The sequence below is a fragment of the Cydia fagiglandana genome, chromosome 18, assembly GCF_963556715.1.
Source record: "Cydia fagiglandana chromosome 18, ilCydFagi1.1, whole genome shotgun sequence".
Lineage (NCBI taxonomy): Eukaryota > Metazoa > Arthropoda > Insecta > Lepidoptera > Tortricidae > Cydia > Cydia fagiglandana.
The window spans coordinates 16,413,735-16,432,513 of record NC_085949.1 but is presented as its reverse complement, the minus strand read 5'-3'; the positions used below and the strand labels follow the sequence as shown (position 1 = coordinate 16,432,513).

Below are 18,779 nucleotides of genomic sequence, written 5' to 3'. Positions count from 1 at the left end.
TGTATTCACATGGGAGCTTCGTTAATAATGGCGTAAGCGCCATCGACAATAAGGTCCCTTTTCATAGATAACGCCACATATGATCTTTCTGATATCATAGGCAAATAAACTAAGTATGTGATAGTTTTATAGTTGTTTATTTAATTTTATTCAAGATTTACTTGTATATATGTATATCGGTCCTGAGTTTCGAAGTTTCTTACTAATTTAATTTATTCCAGTCACGATTTAATGGACCTTAAAAAGATTGATATCTGCTGTCATCTAGTTATCAAATTTTATCCGTACTAAGTACATTTTCTTTTTTTAAACACCGCCACCTTAAGGTCCTTTTTAACCCTGAAATGCATACAATTATATGTTTTTGTCGTGTAGGCTGTACACTGTATCCATCACTATGCATTTAAGATCACGGTATCGTCTTGGGTCGTCCCATTCGTTTTTCGTCAAGTTCTTAAATTAGTCCTATTCTGCATTCGTCACCCATTCTACATTCGTCACAATCGTCGGTGGCTTTCAATGTAGAATGCGTGACGAAAGCAGAATAGGACTAATTTAAGAACTTGACGAAAAACGAATAGGACGACCCAAGAAGATACCAAGATCACGATCATTTTAACATGACGAGACTATAAAACTATTTTTTTGTTAATTTGTAATGGGTATCAGCAGCAGAAGTAACTTAAAAAAATATCTGTGTAAACCTAAATTACCTTGTGTTCAGATATTTTACAGTACATTGACCGTGTATTTACTTCTGCTACTGTTGTAAGAATATGGGCAAGATTTTTTGTGCAATAGGTTAGTACGGTCAGTATCGAAATTACGAAATATATCGTTTTTGGCGACATAAAAATAGTAGAATTTAAATAAAATGGAACTAAAAAAATCCATATCAAATTGTTGCCATGTTTAAGCGTTTTACATCTAAAATGTGACAGTTACATAGAAAGTGGCGCCCTCATTTATTTTTTACAATTTTATGTCGCACTATACGATGTACGTGGCTGGTTTGGTAGTGTAGGGCATTATTGTTTTCCATCGTAGTTTCTCGGAAACGTTCGTATTTGTCATGCTAGTTCAGTCAATGTACTTTTTGTACCGAGACGTTCGTAAATTTCCATGAAAATACGATGGAAAATAATTATCCACTACATCTGTATTTAATACTGACTGTTAGATAGGTTTACGAATTGTTAGTTAACCCTTTGATCGGCGCCTATCGCTGATGAGGTTGATATTGTGCTGTAGCCGACGTGTTTAGTGGTCAAAGGGTTAACGGGGTGCGAACGATGGTATATATACACAATCAAATGGGTTAACACCATAATATATCAGTATATCACATTCATTGCTAATTTGCCACTAAGTGCTCCAGGTTACGCTCGTAGGGCGTAGCCACGTCTTCGACGTATGGTGCGCGTAGTCGCTACGAACAGTGTACCCGACAGTCGGGTTCTTGGCGCTGAATGTGATATGGTTTGATGTTAAAATGAATTTGTAAATAAAACGTGAAATATAGATTGGTAAGACAATTTTACCATCTTTTATTTTTTTTACCTCATACATGTAATCAGTCTGGATTTGTACAATAATCCAATGAACTTATTTATTTCAAATACATTAGAAACCTTAACTAGATGCCCTAGTGTTTTATAGTCTAATCATAATAGGTCTCAAGCCTAGAGTGAAACCAAGATAAGTCTGCAACGATTTAGACAGTTCGCAGTGCAAGTGTTGATAATTCTGCAACGATTTTGATAGAACGCGCATGCAAGAATTATTTTAAATGTCAAACTTCTATGAAATTATGACGTATAAATAACACTTGCACTGCGTGTGCTGTCAAAATCGTTGCAGACTTATCTTGGTCTAACTCTAATTCTATACTCTATAAAGGTGGCCACTGATGAGCCTTCCAACAGTCCAAATAGCGTGGTAGCAATCCAAAATCGGTCCGTGAATGTCAAAAACGTACAATGTTTAATATATAGGATGCCGTCCATTTGGATGAATCCATTGTAACGGCATCTATTTGGAAGACTCGTCAGTGGCCAGCTTTAGGATCGAGTTATTTGACATTTACGTTAGCGACTGCGTGAACTCGAGCGCATAGGTGCGATAATCTTCGAGGGATCCTTATCGCACCAATACCGAGCGAGATGGACTGCGATCGAGTTCGCTAACGTAAACCTCAAGTGTCAACTCGTGGTACGGCTACAGATGAATATTGAAAGTGGTGAAAGTATAGCACAGCCGGCGATCAAAGCTAGTTTCAAAAATGAAATTATTGTAATTGTATAAATGTGACGTTTTCAATAAAAAGATACCACTTCGACCATGGGCGTACGCAGCATTTTTTAAGGGGTGGGGCAGAAGTAGGGGAGGCTGGGTACGTTGTAACAGGGTACGGTTGAAACAGAAATACTTAGCTTATGGTCAGAGACCAGGTTGGGGCAACTGCCCCACATTGCCCCACCGTGGGTACTGGGTACGCCTATGACTTCAACGGTTGTCAATAAGGTCGATTTCAAATAGAAGCTTTATGGAAATAGCGCCTTATTGACGGACTATAAGTACCCTTTTAGTTGAGAATACCACAAATGTAGGCTTCACGTGTCCTCCATTTTCTCGAGCTGTTCGATCTTGCGAGCGATGTCGTCCGCCGAGTAGATGAAGTCGACGGTTGGTTTCTGCTCCCTCTCGTTACAATCCTTTTGCGTTTTCTGAAAAAAAAAACGAGAATATATTTTTATACAAATTATACACCTATACCTTCCTCAAGAAACACTCTATTCATAGGTGAAAATCGCATAAAATTATGTTCAGTAGTTTTCGAGTTTATCGCGAACATACATACAGACAGACGCGGCGGGGAACTTTGTTTTATAATATGTATTGATGTAGATTGAAAACGTAAGGCTATCCACTCACCCAAAAGTCCGCATACTCCGGCGACATGGCCTGCAGCTGCGCTATTCTGTCTTCCATCTCCTTCAGGCGCCTGTAGATGTCAGGCGCCACGGGCCCCATGTTGAGGAACTTCTCTATATTAAGGACCCTTTCTTATACATATAGGTATTGTTCCACTCACCCAGAAGTCCGCATACTCCGGCGATATAGCCTGCAGCTGCGCTATTCTGTCTTCCATCTCCTTCAGGCGCCTGTAGATGTCAGGCGCCACGGGCCCCATGTTGAGGAACTTCTCTATATTAAGGACCCTTTCTTATACATATAGGTATTGTTCCACTCACCCAGAAGTCCGCATACTCCGGCGATATGGCCTGCAGCTGCGCTATTCTATCTTCCATCTCCTTCAGGCGCCTGTAGATGTCAGGCGCCACGGGCCCCATGTTGAGGAACTTCTCTATATTAAGGACCCTTTCTTATACATATAGGTATTGTTCCACTCACCCAGAAGTCCGCATACTCCGGCGATATAGCCTGCAGCTGTGCTATTCTGTCTTCCATCTCCTTCAGGCGCCTGTAGATGTCGGGCGCCACGGGCCCCATGTTGAGGAACTTCTCTATATTAAGGACCCTTTCTTATACATATAGGTATTGTTCCACTCACCCAGAAGTCCGCATACTCCGGCGATATAGCCTGCAGCTGTGCTATTCTGTCTTCCATCTCCTTCAGGCGCCTGTAGATGTCGGGCGCCACGGGCCCCATGTTGAGGAACTTCTCTATATTAAGGACCCTTTCTTATACATATAGGTATTGTTCCACTCACCCAGAAGTCCGCATACTCCGGCGATATAGCCTGCAGCTGTGCTATTCTGTCTTCCATCTCCTTCAGGCGCCTGTAGATGTCGGGCGCCACGGGCCCCATGTTGAGGAACTTTTCTATGTTGAGGACCCTTTCTGCGATGGCGCCCGGCAGGGGTGCGGGTTGGGGAGGGGAGGAGACCGTTTGCGGGCCCCATTCGTTGTGGACCTTGCGGACTGGTAAATAAGGATTGTTTTTGAGTAAAATTATTGAAATATGTGAAACATTGTCGTTGCCTGGCCCAGCATTGTCGCCTGGCTTAGTTAGAAGTAGTGGTGGCCGAGTGGATGTGACGTCTGACTTTCAATCCGGAGGTCGCGGGTTCAAATCCTGGCTCGTAGCAATGAGTTTTTCGGAACTTATGTACGAAATATCATTTGATATTTACCACTAGCTTTTCGGTGAAGGAAAACATCGTGAGGAAACCTGCGTACGTCTGCGAAGAAATTCAAAGGTGTATTTGAAGTCCCCAATCCGCATTGGGCTAGCGTGCATGGGGACTATAGCCCAAGCCCTCTCGCGCATGAGAGGAGGCCTGTGCTCAGCAGTATGGGACGCATATAGGCTGAAATGATGATGATGATGATAATTACGGGACAAAATTAACCCTTTACCAGGCTGACAGTTCATAAATGACAATCGAATGTCAGTCTTACTGATCGAAAATAGAACACATGTTTTAAGTGTCGCATGTGGGAAATATATATCCCTTAGGCCCACTTGCAGCATTTCACTAACCCGGGGTTAAGCGGTTTAACCGTCAACCCAGTGTCAAATTGTACTGGTAACCATGGTAACTCCAGGTTTAACCGGTTAACCCCGGGTTAGTGGAATGGTGCAAGTGGGCCTTAGCCTGGTAAAGGAAATGGTTATAATTACTTTTTAAATGTCCCTTAGAGTCACTCCTCTTCATAAATTGTGTGCGCACCCTCGCACATGTATCTTCTGTCTCGCTCTCCTCTACACCGGGTATGAAGTCGTGGATGTTGCTTATGTTCACCTAGAACATGTTTTTTTTTATAATATAGGACATTTATACACAAATTGACTAAGCCCCACGGTAAGCTCAAGAAGGCTTGTGTTATGGGTACTCAGACAACGATATATATAATATGTAAATATATATAACATAGAAAACAACCATGACTCAGGAACAAATATCTGTATCATCATACAAATAAATGCCCTTACCAGAATTCGAACCCGGGACCATCGGCTTCATAGGCAGGGTCACTACCCACTAGGCCAGACCGGTTGCCAAAATGTATTTAGATCAACAAGAGATGAGCTGGGTGTATTGGGGATTGGGTGGGAGGGGGCTACCCAGGACCGGAGTCAGTGTAAGAAAAACTTTCTCGGTTTTATAGAAATTCAGTTTACCGTGTGTGCATTTTTGTGTTAGTTATAAGCCATTATTGGGCATTTACTTATGTGTTTCAACATTTTTTCTAAGCGCCACTTGAACCATCGCACTAACCCGGGGTTAACCGGTTAAACCGTTAATCCCACTATGAAATTGTACTAGTTACCATGGTAACTCCAGGTTTAACCGGTTAACCCCGGGTTACTGAATGGTGCAAGTGACCCTAAGAAAATATTAACTGTTCTCTCACAAGAAATAACTCATTTTCCCATATTTACCTGTTCTCTCTTCCTCTCGATGAAGTTCTGTATACGTTTCTGCAGCTCTTCTGTGGACACGTTGATTTGGATAAGGTTCTTATCCACTGTCTCTGGAGGCGAGGGTGGAGTGGGGTCACCTGCAAAAATAAAACAAGTACTTATTATTACAAGTTACACTTATAAGGCAGAGGGGATACATTTCCCACAATGATATTGGACTCTATACACAAGTGATAGGGTTCAATTTATAAGGCAGAGGGAATATATTTCCCACAATGATATTAAACTCTATTCAGAAGTTATAGGGTTCATTTTATAAGGCAGAGGGAATATATTTCCCACAATGATTTTAAACTCTATTCAGAAGTGATAGGGTTAAATTTATAAGGCGGAGGGAATATATTTCCCACAATGATATTACACTCTATTCAGAAGTGATAGGGTTCAATTTATAAGGCGGAGGGAATATATTTCCCACAATGATATTGAACTTTTCAGAAGTGATAGGGTTCAATTTATAAGGCAGAGGGAATATATTTCCCACAATGATATTGAACTCTATTCAGAAGTGATAGGGTTCATTTGCAGTTTCTGACACCTTTATGCCTTTATTTAAAGGGTTAAGGACAATGGAGCCTATTATCCTGGTTGTATAATTATTAGGTTGTCCCCATCACTCGTTGTTATACAACATAACAGTCAGCGTGGGACCGCCACAAACGGAACATAACCTGTAGGCAAGCACCAAAATTGTAGCCATTTGATTTACCTATGTTTTTAATTTCGAGTAGGTACAGTAAAGGCAACTGAAACTTGTTCTACCTCCATTTATTGACTACTTTAAAAGTAATAGTAGTAGTAGTAGTAAAATACTTTATTGTACAAAAAGAAACATAAAACTTACTTAGAATATTATTTATTTGTTGAATAAGGTGCAAAGGAAGCGGTCCCTTGTTATACTTTATGCTTCTACTTCAATGTAAATTCTAGGCCGTATACACATACAGGATATAATAATGGTGTCAATATTATAGCTCGTCCACATTTGAGCAGTCTTAAATAATGCCACTACGCATATGCCACGTAGGTATTTGTAAATTTGAATGTCTATTATGAACTGCCGGGCATCCCAAAGTAAATTCAAAGACATATAACACACAAGAGATTTTCAAAAAAATACAAGGTGTAAGTAAACTACTCCGGTGCAAGTAGGTACAGTCGCCATCAGATATATCTGAGCTGCCGAGGTGCTCAAAAATATCTGAACCCGCACTCTAACGCCTTGACAATAGAGGCGTGTACAGATATTTGTGAGCACCTTGGCCGCTCCGATATATCTGATGGCGACTGTACGTACTTATTCTATTTATATATCTGCTACTATTTTTCAACCAAATATGAACAGCTGCATTCGAGTATGTTTTCTCTTTACTTCATTGGCAAATAATTGCAATGTAAGTACCTACTGTCACATTGAATAACTTAATACGCAGTATGAAATGTGATCTTCAGTGTAAGCAAATCAAATCAAATTCTTGGCAGGCAAGAAACCCAAAAAATACAATATAATATAATAAAAGGTGTAAAAGTAAATAAAAAATACAGTAAAAAAAATAAAAACAGTAAAACTTACAACCTAAAACAATGAAATAAAACATTCACAAACATATGCACTAAAGATGGCCGTTCTCAGACTGGTGCAGTTTTCGCCAATGTTTGTTAAATTCGTCACTGTAGTCTTTAGCTACCAGTGACAGAATTTCATTGTTAGAGGCTAGTAGTCTCGCCCGGAAGGCAGCCGATCTGGCACTCAGAATGGCGAAGAAGTCAGGGACTCTCGCGTCCGCAAACATACCTAAAGGCAAATTAGACTATCAACATGTATTATTTATTTTTTAATTCCCTTATGTATGATTCTAATAGCCCTGATTCTTAGTCGTCGTGGAAAATGAATTTAAAGGAAAACATTTTAGGGTAGGTACAATAAGTACAACTCGAAATAATACGAAACACGTAAACAACAAAGCATTTTATTGCAAAATATTTCATCTACTAATAATAAAACAACCAGTGCAACAATTGCAAAAAATATGTTCTACTTTGTTCAGTAAATAACTATAAATTCGAACCTATATCACCAAATAAAAATCGCAGCATTTACTACTAAAGTAATTAATAAAATACAATAACGTAACACTACATATATAGCATGGGAATATTGCTTATAGCATACTATGTATGTATATTGCAAACAAAAGGTCTTTTATTTATACAAATACATACTTATAGTTTAGTATATATAATTATAATACATAGCTGTATGCACCATACAACATATTCAACTGTACTTCTCTTAATATACAATAATAGCGCTAAGTGTACAACATATTTATGTACAGTACATATATCGGAGCAGCCGAGGCGCTCGGAAATATCTGAACACGCACTCTAACGTCTTAACAATAGAGGCGTGTTCTGATATTTGTAAGCACCTTGGCCGTTCCGATATATCTGATAGCGACTGTATGCATAGCTAGTCTTTTGTTATTCATAAGGAACCCTACTTTATTGTCATATTATGACGTCCAACTATTACTAAAATTGCTCAAAATATATCACGAGTCACGACTTTACGAGGTACCTATGTGTTATTATGAATATATGTAATGTAATATATTATAACATTTGTATTTCTATGCCTACACCACAGGCCTAGCGTAGTGACAATCGTTGCTAGAAAATACCAAACGGTTATTAACCCTTTACCAGGCTGACATTTCAAAAGTGACAATCGAATGTCAGTCTTACTCATGGACACATGTTTGAAGTGCCGCATGTGGGAAATATATATCCCTTAGGCCCACTTGCACCATCTCACTAACCCGGGGTTAAGCGGTTTAACCGTCAACCCAGTGTCAAAAATAGTAACAGTAGAAAATAGAAGATATGTTTGAAGTGCCCGTATGTGGGAAATATATATCCCTTAGCCTGGTAAAGGGTTAGACTTTCTGGCCATTCTGTCCATTGCAACTGTTATTAGTATGATGGGTACTCCACGCACATTCTCGGTTCTCCTTCCAGGCCGGCGCCGCGTCCGCGTACACCTCTCGCTTCCACACAGGCACTTTAGCCTTTAACAGCTCGATGCAGAGTGAGACAGCGTCGAGCGAGTCGCGCCGGTGCGGGCTGGAGACTGCGATGATTACGGACGCCTCGCGGGTAGGGACGTTGCCTAATCTGAGGACAATTGTGAATATCAGTAATTGTATATCCAAGAAAAAGATAAAGACTTCGAGTCCGCAACAAGCTCGGTTCTCGATACAAACGGAAGGGTACCCAACTATCCGACTCCGATTTGATTTATTTTGATATATGTTATATACTTGGTCAAGCAGATCTTGTCAGTAGAAAAAGGCGGCAAATTTGAAAAATGTAGGCGCGAAGGGTTATCGTCTCATAGAAAATTTGAAATTCGCGCCTTTTTCTACTGACAAGATTTGCTTGACCGTCTATAGTTATAGAGTAGTCTAAAATAACAGACACGTATTTTTTTTAGCTGCCCAAACTCAACCTGTTAGGAGAAAATGGCCTTCAAAGTACTGAAAGTTGACCAAACCTTCTAATTTCTGAGAAGAGATTTGTTCAAAAAAATTGATAATTAATTACTGGTTTCGTTATATGTTGGAGAACATGAATAAAGAATGGGGACGTGTTTTGTCATTTCACCACATACTCATTTTTTATATATATAAAAATATATATATATTTTTCTCAGAAATCTCTTCTCAGAAATTAGAAGGTTTGGTCAATTTTCAGTATTTTGAAGGCCATTTTCTCCTAACAGGTTGAGTTTGGGCAGCTAAAAAATACGTGTCCGTTATTTTAGACTACTCTATAACATATATCAAAATAAATCAAATCGGAGTCGGACAGTTGGGTACCCTTCCTTGTTAGTTAAGCTCTCTCATTTTAAAACGAGTAGGTAGCTAGCTAGCTAGATCGTTCTGAGACTTTGTACCTACTTACAATAGGATAAACACAAATCAGCTGGTTCGCAGTTTTACCTAGATATAAATACTCTATAAATAAATAACCCGTATATTATATGTAAGATACTTGCACCTAATAAGGTCCAGTTTTAAAGCTTGCTCAATTTCAAAATTTCATACTTTCATAAGTGTAAATGAGTTTAAATTTCTCGCCCATGTTTGGTTAGTACCATAGACAAAATTGCAAGTTCATATCAAAAATGAAAAAAATAAAAAATTAAATTAAAAGTGGGCCTTATTAGGCGCAAGTACCATATACAATAACCCGGTTATTTAGCCGCAGACCCATTTTAGTTACAGTGTCGAGTTGACCTTTCGCCTTGGGTTCTGTATCAGTTCGGCAATAAACAAAGATAACGACCCTTACAACACAACTCGCGATAAGGTGGGTTAAGACCGGAACGTCACTGAATGGTATTAATTTATCTATATAAGAATGTATATCATCGCCAAATACTAGTAGGTAGGTACCATCCACACGGTTAACTGTAGGTACATCGGTGGACGTTATCAATCAATCAAATTTATTTCAGGCAAAAAATATACCCATACACAATATTAAAATAAAAATATTATCATTTAAAAATTAAAATTAAACTTAAAAATACATGTCAACAAAATTTACATTAAAATTAAATTAAAATCTACATATTTACATTAAATTATACACTGTGCCTCTGAATCCCATATGTAGGTCATTCCAGTGCCTCCAGAGTGTACCAGGAGGATCTCCAAGAATCAGCTGAAGCAGACTGTTGGAACTGTCACGTACTCGGCGCATGAGGGAGGAGGCGGTGGTTATGCCTTAGTCCACCGATGCAGTTAGGAGTGTTGCTGATTGTACCCATAATACATACAATTATTATAACCGTTGTTTAGTTTGGGGCTAGGTCGACCTGTGTAAGATTAAATATTTATTTACCTTTTTGTTTATAACCCCGGCTACACACTTAACTATAAATCGTAGCGATTATAATCTGTGCAGTCCGATTTGCGCAGTTTTATCTACCGTGTGTATGACAAATCGTTACGATAATCGACAACGATTTTTCATACACACGGAATATAAAACTGCGCAAATCGGACTGCACAGTTTATTAATCGTTACGATTTATAGTTAAGTGTGTAGCCGGCATAATAGAGGTAAAATTTAAGAAAAAACTTGCTCGTTAGTTTGATAGCCAAACGAAATGGCGATGGCGTTGATAAAATCCGTAGCATAATCTGAACACTTATTTTGTTAAGATAATATGTGTGTATATTATAGATAGTAGATGATTTTGAACACGTCCCTTGCTTAAATACTGTTGCTGACTGTATTCCAAAACCGTCAAACAAATGACGCCAATAGTTATATCTGGCTTATGTCATATAACTGATATAACTGTCGATACATCAAACACAAGATTAGTTTCAGCTCTGATATGTCAGTACAGTAAAGGGCCAAAAAGAATGCACATCGGCAATCATCGCATTTCCGAATACAAACGAATGCTCATTTCCATGTACATCAATTATTAGGTTAGTCGTTTATCAGAATTTGAATTTAGAACTAAATACTTTATTGTTGTTTTGTTTTGATTTCACGTGAAATATATAGAGCTGTAAAACACGATGTAACTATTTTTAATTATTGCTATATTCTTGTTAGGGAAAAATAATCTTCATAAATATATATTTTATATAAGATCGACAAAAAGTGTAATATTGTAATGACAAATCTCTGTTGAACCTTCTTAAAATAATTACTTACATTAACATCCTCATGTTTTTTAAATTGGTTGGCTTCAGATAAAAAATATTTATAAACATTGTGGATAATTTCGCGTGACTGGTAGAGTAACGGCTTACCTTTTTTCCCTATAGATGCCATAGTACAAATTTAATTTTATAGGGGTTTTAGCAGCTCTATATATATATTGACTTAGATAGGCGACTGCACTCTCTCGCATTTGAACCATGACTGACAAAACAAACGTCATGGTGTGTGCGACACAGATATCGCTATACGAAGTCGAAATTAGCCGATTGCCTCTTTCTAAAGCTCGATGTGCATTCTTTTTGGCCCTTTACTGTACGTCTTATTTTACATAAGTATTGTATAAGATAAAGTGATTGCATATCAATGGAATATTATTGGCATGGCTAACCCACGAGGTCAGTTAATGCATACAGTGTGTTTTCTGTAACAGGAGCAATAAATTAAACTGTAGGCTGTATTCCTCAAACTGACCAACATTTGTTCAGCAACTATTGAACATAACTCATGGTTTGATTTTTATTACACTTTAAAGTTTATTCTAAGACGCAATGTATTGCAAATTTTGTTATGTCAAAAGCGTGACAAGTAACGTCAAACACCGATGTTAGCGTACATTGAAGGCAATATTTATTTTGTATGAAAAATAGGAATAGACTAGACAAAAAGATTCAAAATCGCTCTCCTTCTTGATGCGACTGGCAAATCATATTACTTTTTGGCAACCGGGTTTTTTAACCTAATTAGACCCCGCTGAATCCGAATTTGCCGGTTGCTCGATCGAAATCTTGACCGGAAGTGAGATATTTGACATTAAAGGTCCCTTTTTTTCGTTTTTCGTAAATAACTCTTAAACGGTGGCGCATAGCAAAAAATGTTCTATTACATAAGTAATCTACATAAAATTGCCTACAAGAAAGATTCAGTACAATTTTTCGCTAGGATCAATATTCAAAGAGATTTCAACGCGGGAAATTTAAGTATAATCACTTCTAAGGTCCCGTTTTTTAGGTTTTCGTAAATAACTCATAAACGCTGGCCAATATCAAAAAATATTGTTAGACTTTAATAATCTACACAAAATTTTGAATAAAAAAGCTTCAGTATACTTTTCGCAGGGATCAATATTTAAAAAGATAATAAAGAGGGAAAGTTAATTATAATAAATTCTAAGGTTCCTTGTTTTTATTTTTTCGTTAATAATTTGAAAAGTATGACTCATATCAAAAAAAGTCTTATACATAAATAATAAACGTAAAATTTCCTACAAGAAACATTTAGAACACTTTTCGCTAGGATCAATATTTAAAAAGACAAAGCAGCGGGTAAGTTAATTATAATCAATTTTAAAGTCCCTTTTTAGTTTTGTGTAAATAACTCGTAAACGGTGTCCCATAGCAAATTAAGTTTTTAATAACAAATTATCTACATAAAATTTCCTCCAAAAAACATCTAGAACACTTTTCTCTAGGAAGAAAGTTAATTACAATCAGTTCACAGGTCACTTTTTTTTAGTTTTTCGTAAATAACTCGTAAACGGTGGCCCGTTGCAAAACAATATTCTACATAAATACTAAACATAAAATTGTCCACAAAAAAGGTTCTTTACACATTTTCGCTACGATCAATATTTAAAGAGGTATTAAAGGGGGTAAGTTAATTATATTCAATTTCCAGGTCCCTATTTTAAGGTTTTCGTCTATATAGGTAAAGAATTATTTTATTTTATTTTATTTTAAAAATTTAGACCCAGTAGTTTCGGAGATAAAGGCCAAACCATCCCCCCGATGGTAATTTTTTGTATTTTAATGTTTTATTTTGGGGGGAGGGGCTTTATCTCTGAAACTATTGGGTCTAAAATTTTGAAAAAATATACAAAATAGAACCTCTATAGATGACAGGAAAACCTATTAGAATTATGCAGTCAAGCGCGAGTCGGGCATTACTTAGTTTTTGAACCGATCCCGACAGGTTTTTTTAAAGGCAATCACTCGCGTTTCACATATACAAAATACATTGTTAAAAAATTGGGTAATGTACGGAACCCTTGCAACGCGAGTCCGACTCGCGCTTAGCTGGTTTATTTTCATTTTGAGGTACGGAACCCTAAAAAGAGAAAAGTGTTCCATATGTTTTTCGTAGAAAATTTTATATCGATTATTTATTTACAAGAACATTAAGAACTTCTTTTGCTATGAGCCTTATTTTACGAGTCATTTACGAAAACCTAAAAATAGGGACCTGAAAATTGATTATAATTAACTTACCCCCTTTAATACCGCTTTGAATATTGATCGTAGCGAAAAAGTGTACAGAACCTTTTTTGTGGACAATTTTATGTTTAGTATTTATGTAGAATATTGTTTTGCATCGGGCCACCGTTTACAAGTTATTTACGAAACTCTAAAAAAAAGTGACCTGTGAACTGATTGTAATTAACTTTCTTCCTTTAATATCGCTTGAAATATTGATCCTAGAGAAAAGTGTTCTAGATGTTTTTTGGAGGAAATTTTATGTAGATAATTTGTTCTTAAAAACCTATTTTGCTATGGGACACCGTTTACGAGTTATTTACAAAAAACTAAAAAGGGACTTTAAAATTGATTATAATGAACTTACCCGCTGCTTTGTCTTTTTAAATATTGATCCTAGCGAAAAGTGTTCTAAATGTTTCTTGTAGGAAATTTTACGTTTATTATTTATGTATAAGATTTTTTTTGCTATGAGTCATACTTTTCAAATTATTAACGAAAAAATAAAAACAAGGAACCTTATAATTTATTATAATTAACTTTCCCTCTTTATTATCTTTTTAAATATTGATCCCTGTGAAAAGTGTACAGTTGAATCTTTTTTATTCAAAATTTTGTGTAGATTATTAAAGTCTAACAACATTTTTTGATATTGGCCACCGTTTATGAGTTATTTACGAAAATCTAAAAAACGGGACCTTAGAAGTGATTATAATTAAATTTCCCGCGTTGAAATCTCTTTGAATATTGATCCTAGCGAAAAATTGTACTGAATCTTTCTTGTAGCTAATTTTATGCAGATTACTTATGTAATAGAACATTTTTTGCTATGCGCCACCGTTTAAGAGTTATTTACGAAAAACGAAAAAAAGGGACCTTTAATGTCAAATATCTCACTTCCGGTAACCGGCAAATTCGGATTCAGCGGGGTCTAATTAGGTTAAAAAACCCGGTTGCCTAAAAGTAATATGCTTTGCCAGTCGAAATCGTTTTTATGAAAAATATGACCAGTCTAGAAGTCTAAAGGACTCATAATTTTTAAAAGTTGCTGAACAAATGTTGGTCAGTTTGAGAAATACAGCCTTTAGTTTAATTTATTGCTCCTGTTACAGGAAGCACCCTGTATATCTGTGTAGGTATTTGTTAGTTTGAAGACTGTACCTCAAGTTGCCCTAACATAAACCACTCTTCAACATCTATACTGCTAGAATGGCGACGTGGCCACAGAATAAATAATAGTACTGGGTACAATAGGTTCACTCTAACAAAATGCGTCTATTACGACTATAACCGCAATGTGGCGCAAGGGCGAGCAGGCGTCCGTTACGTATGCAGATGCGGATGTTGAAAATAATGCGGATGTTCCGCGGATGCGAATATTCGCAACATCCCGGTCCGTTACGTAGCGGAGCGCGGCACTACTATAGTTAGACACCAAAATTGGTGTGGGCCGCATGTACTTGTAGCAACACGACAAAATCGCGGATTGAGCCACGCCTGACGTGGCGTGGGTACTTAAGTTAGGGTGCTTACTGTAACATTCTCCACGCTGCTGACAAAAATTTAAACCTAATTGCATTCTGTTATGTTCAGTTAAGATTATGTTATTATTTGTTATATATTTCCCAGTCTATGTCAAGTATCTCAATCAAAATATCGGTTATGATTATGACTTAAAACTTCATGTCAAACAAAGGGACGCCGAATTATTAATAATATTAATATGCAGTAAAATGTGATAGATTATACCACAGTAAACAATTACTATCACTTTTGCATAATATACTCATAATAACTTTTATAAACATAAACATAGTCTGTAGATTTTATCTCCAAAAACAAGCAGAAGATGCTGCTATCACTTGACGTCGCAATCTTATCAGTCCAATACAACAGTAACATACTCGTAATGACATGAATAAACATGCTAGCAGAATTAGAATTTTAAATGTTTACTCAATAAAATTTAAATGAGATGAGAATGAGAGACAGAAGGGGCAATATGGGGCAAGACGGCACGTCAGATTCTTTTAAACATCCTGGAGGGCAAGATTGAGGGGATAAGATGCAGAGGAAGGCCCACGCTCAGATCAGATACCTCAGCCAAATAAAAAGTCTGTCGTGTCGTACGGAGTTTAAGGCTGACCCAGCAAAGAGAAGAGTGGCGATTACTCCACCGACAAGAGCATACTCCATGGTATAATAATATACTCCGCCTGGTACTCTCTTCCCGTCTCTTCTAGGTCACCTGACTGACACAAGCCTACGTCATCATGCGACAGCGCTATATGATAATATGCGATAGCGGATAGATATAGCGGCCATGTTATTTGTGACGTAGGCTTGTCTCACTCTGGGAAGAGAAGACCATGTTTTATTAGACTATGGCATACTCGTGATGATGATGGCATTACGTGTTTAGGCTCAATCGCGCGCACTCGCGCTGCATGCCATTGTTCATCATCATCATCATATCAGCCAGCGGACGTCCACTGCTGGACATAGGCCTCCCCCAATTGCCATTGTAAGTAGCTCATACTTACAGGGCTATCGTGTCTTATTTGAAATGTTTGTAATTTTTGGGCAGATGTGTAAAAGTCTGTGACAACCCTACTGTGTTCTTGTGCGGTGTCGGTATTTATAGTTCGTTTTTTTATCATTAGAAATAAGGTAAACAATCATAGATGTGTCTTTTAATTGAAAAACACATTTTAAAAATAGGTTACGGAAAATATGTAACATTTATGAATCGAATACAATCATTTATATTCTTCTGCTTTCATAAGTAATCGTTTTTTATTTAAAAAAAGCGTTTTTCAATTAAAAGACATGTTAAGATCGCTTACCTTCTTGCAAGTTCTTTCTAATGCTAAAAAAAACGAACTATAGGCAAACTTCAAACATGTCGGTCCACTGTTACTTTTCACACTGTGCCTGTGTTAAGAGGCACAATGTTATTTATTACCAAATTAACGATTGCGTGCAGCAATCAAGCCAAGCGGCGGACCGTGATCGCCGGCAATTCCGACCAACCAACAAACAAGCAACATCCTCTTTTTCAATGATATGACAACACGTACAATTATGCCTTATGCCCTTTACATTCAAAATTAACTCTTAATTAGATAGATGTAAAGTTCGAATTTGAATTCATGAAGTTTAAGAAGTCAATAAATGAACTATTGTTCAATTATGTATTTTTAAGGACATATACTCCTGTACGTATTTCAATCCAAATTTTACTAAAAAGATAGAAGTTATTTAATAAAATAGTGGTCCAATTGCGTTTCAAATTGCAGTCTGCCAGCCATTTATGAACCTTTTTAAAGATGGCTGACTAGATAATATACAAGAAACGAAACGCAAAACGATGTGTATAAACAGCAACACTCCTAACTGTACATCGGTTGATATTACAAAAGGCATAAGGTCCACCGACATGGACAGTTAACAGTGCGGGCGATGGTACTAATAATTAAGGTTCCAAACACACATTAGGCATTGCTACAAGACATGTTAAACTTGGAGATAGGTATAGCTATACTCCGTATCTTTAGGTATTTAAATAAATGTAAACAAACAATTTGTACATTTTTGGGTAGGTTTAACATTTATTTGTTAACCAACCAAATATAAAATCACCTGGATCTGTCAATGAACGAGAATTTAACCTACATTATTTGATCATGTAATGTTTTCATCTACCCTCAACTGGCTTAAGGAGCCACTGGAGTGTAAATTTTGTTTACTTTTATTTAAATACCTAAAGATACAGACTATAGGTTAGAGCAGCGGTCGGCAACCTTTTAACAGCCAAGGGCCAAATACTAGTTACCGAAGTTGACGCGGGCCGCAGTTTGTTAGTATTTATGACTTTATCAGACATTGTCGTTTGTCGATATTACATACAAAATAGCCAGGGAGGCTCGCGGGCCGCAAGTGGGAGGTTCGCGGGCCGCGGGCCGCTTGTTACCGACCGCTGGGTTAGAGAATAACAATATCACGGATTAGGAAGAACTGCTTAAGACAAACGTCCCACTTTGCCGCTATGCAATAGGGACGCTTTTACAAGTTATTCGTATAAAGATACAAGCAAATCTCGTCCTTATGGCAAGCGACAAATGAGACGTTTAGTCACATTACTTACCTATGATATATAGCTATGCTATGTACAGCGCTCCATTTGCTCCTAACTTCGTCACAGATGGCCTTCATGGCTTTCAGCGCCATTGGCTCGTATGCTTCATACTCCAGTCGTAGCACCTGTCAATAGCAAATTGTTAAACTTGGGTTTTCAACTTTATAGGCAATATGTTAGGGTTCAAAGTGGAATGTGAGCAGTCGCAGCACCTGCGACACCAACAATAACTTGTTAAACATCGATTTTAGACTTTATAGATATAGTGTTAGGGTTCAAAGTTGAATGAGCTAGCTAGGTATCTTTGGTCTGTGTGGCTTTGAGCGCCGTCGGTTCGTATGACTTGTACAGCTCGTACTCTAGTTGCAGCACTTGCATCAATAGCAACTTGTTAAATTTGGATTTTCAACTTTATTAATAATATATTAGGATTCAAAATGGACTAAGCAAGAGCCTGCTGTTTTATTTTAAACCTCTTTTTAACTTTTTTTAATACTAATAGTAGGCACTATTACTTATTCTGTGGTTGTATTGTATGCTCTATATTGCAAACATCAAGGTTGAATTTGCATTGAAGAAAACATAGACTCAATTGATTGTTTTTGTCAACTTGTTATTGTTATTACACCATATCATTCACTTCATATGTTAATGAATTAAAAGTCAACTATTGGAAATAATGCTGTGAATGTTCTAGTCTAGGTATAACATTACATGACATGTGTAAGTTTTCTGATGACAATGCAATAGTTATTAGGAGAACACACCTTAATGATAATACAATGCATTTCCGCTCAATGATAATACAGTGTATGTACAGTCGCCATCAGATATATCGGAGCGGCCAAGGTGTTCACAATATCTGAACATGCACTTTAACGTCTTGATAATAGAGGCGTGTTCAGATATTTGTGAGCACCTTGGCCGCTCCGATATATCTGATGGCGACTGTACTGTAAAATATTTATTAAATAATAATATGAGTAGGAAACAGGGGGCTAATGTAATATAAGTATAAATCAAGTGTGTGCTTGCATGAAACTTACCTTTTTGCCTTCAAAATTATCTCTAGTAGTTCCTACAAAGATAGACACTGCACCGCAGCTGTCATCTACCACCAGCTCGCTCACCGCATCCACCGATAACTTATCCACCGTTAACTTTAAATGATCCATGATAACTCAACTA

At 37.3% G+C, this 18,779-nt stretch overlaps 1 protein-coding gene across 2 annotated transcripts; it reads right to left on the bottom strand.

Moving 5' to 3' along the window:
- Nucleotides 1-118: 118 nt before the first annotated feature.
- LOC134673410 (molybdopterin synthase catalytic subunit) lies at nt 119-18,771 on the bottom strand. 2 transcript variants are annotated; one of them, XR_010099473.1, is made up of 7 exons: nt 18,638-18,771; nt 17,601-17,716; nt 8,455-8,630; nt 5,412-5,530; nt 4,650-4,770; nt 3,255-3,946; nt 119-2,726 (listed from the first exon to the last, which is right to left on the bottom strand). XR_010099473.1 is itself a non-coding variant. In XM_063531393.1 (7 exons), exons 1-7 carry the CDS (start codon nt 18,764-18,766, stop codon nt 2,613-2,615), a joined length of 1,017 nt encoding a protein of 338 aa, XP_063387463.1. In that variant the 5' UTR covers nt 18,767-18,771; the 3' UTR covers nt 119-2,612. The 2 variants fall into 2 exon arrangements, 1 of the variants encoding a protein (XP_063387463.1); XM_063531393.1 differs by having other exon boundaries at nt 3,735-3,946; nt 8,425-8,630.
- Between the last annotated feature and the right edge of the window lie 8 nt (nt 18,772-18,779).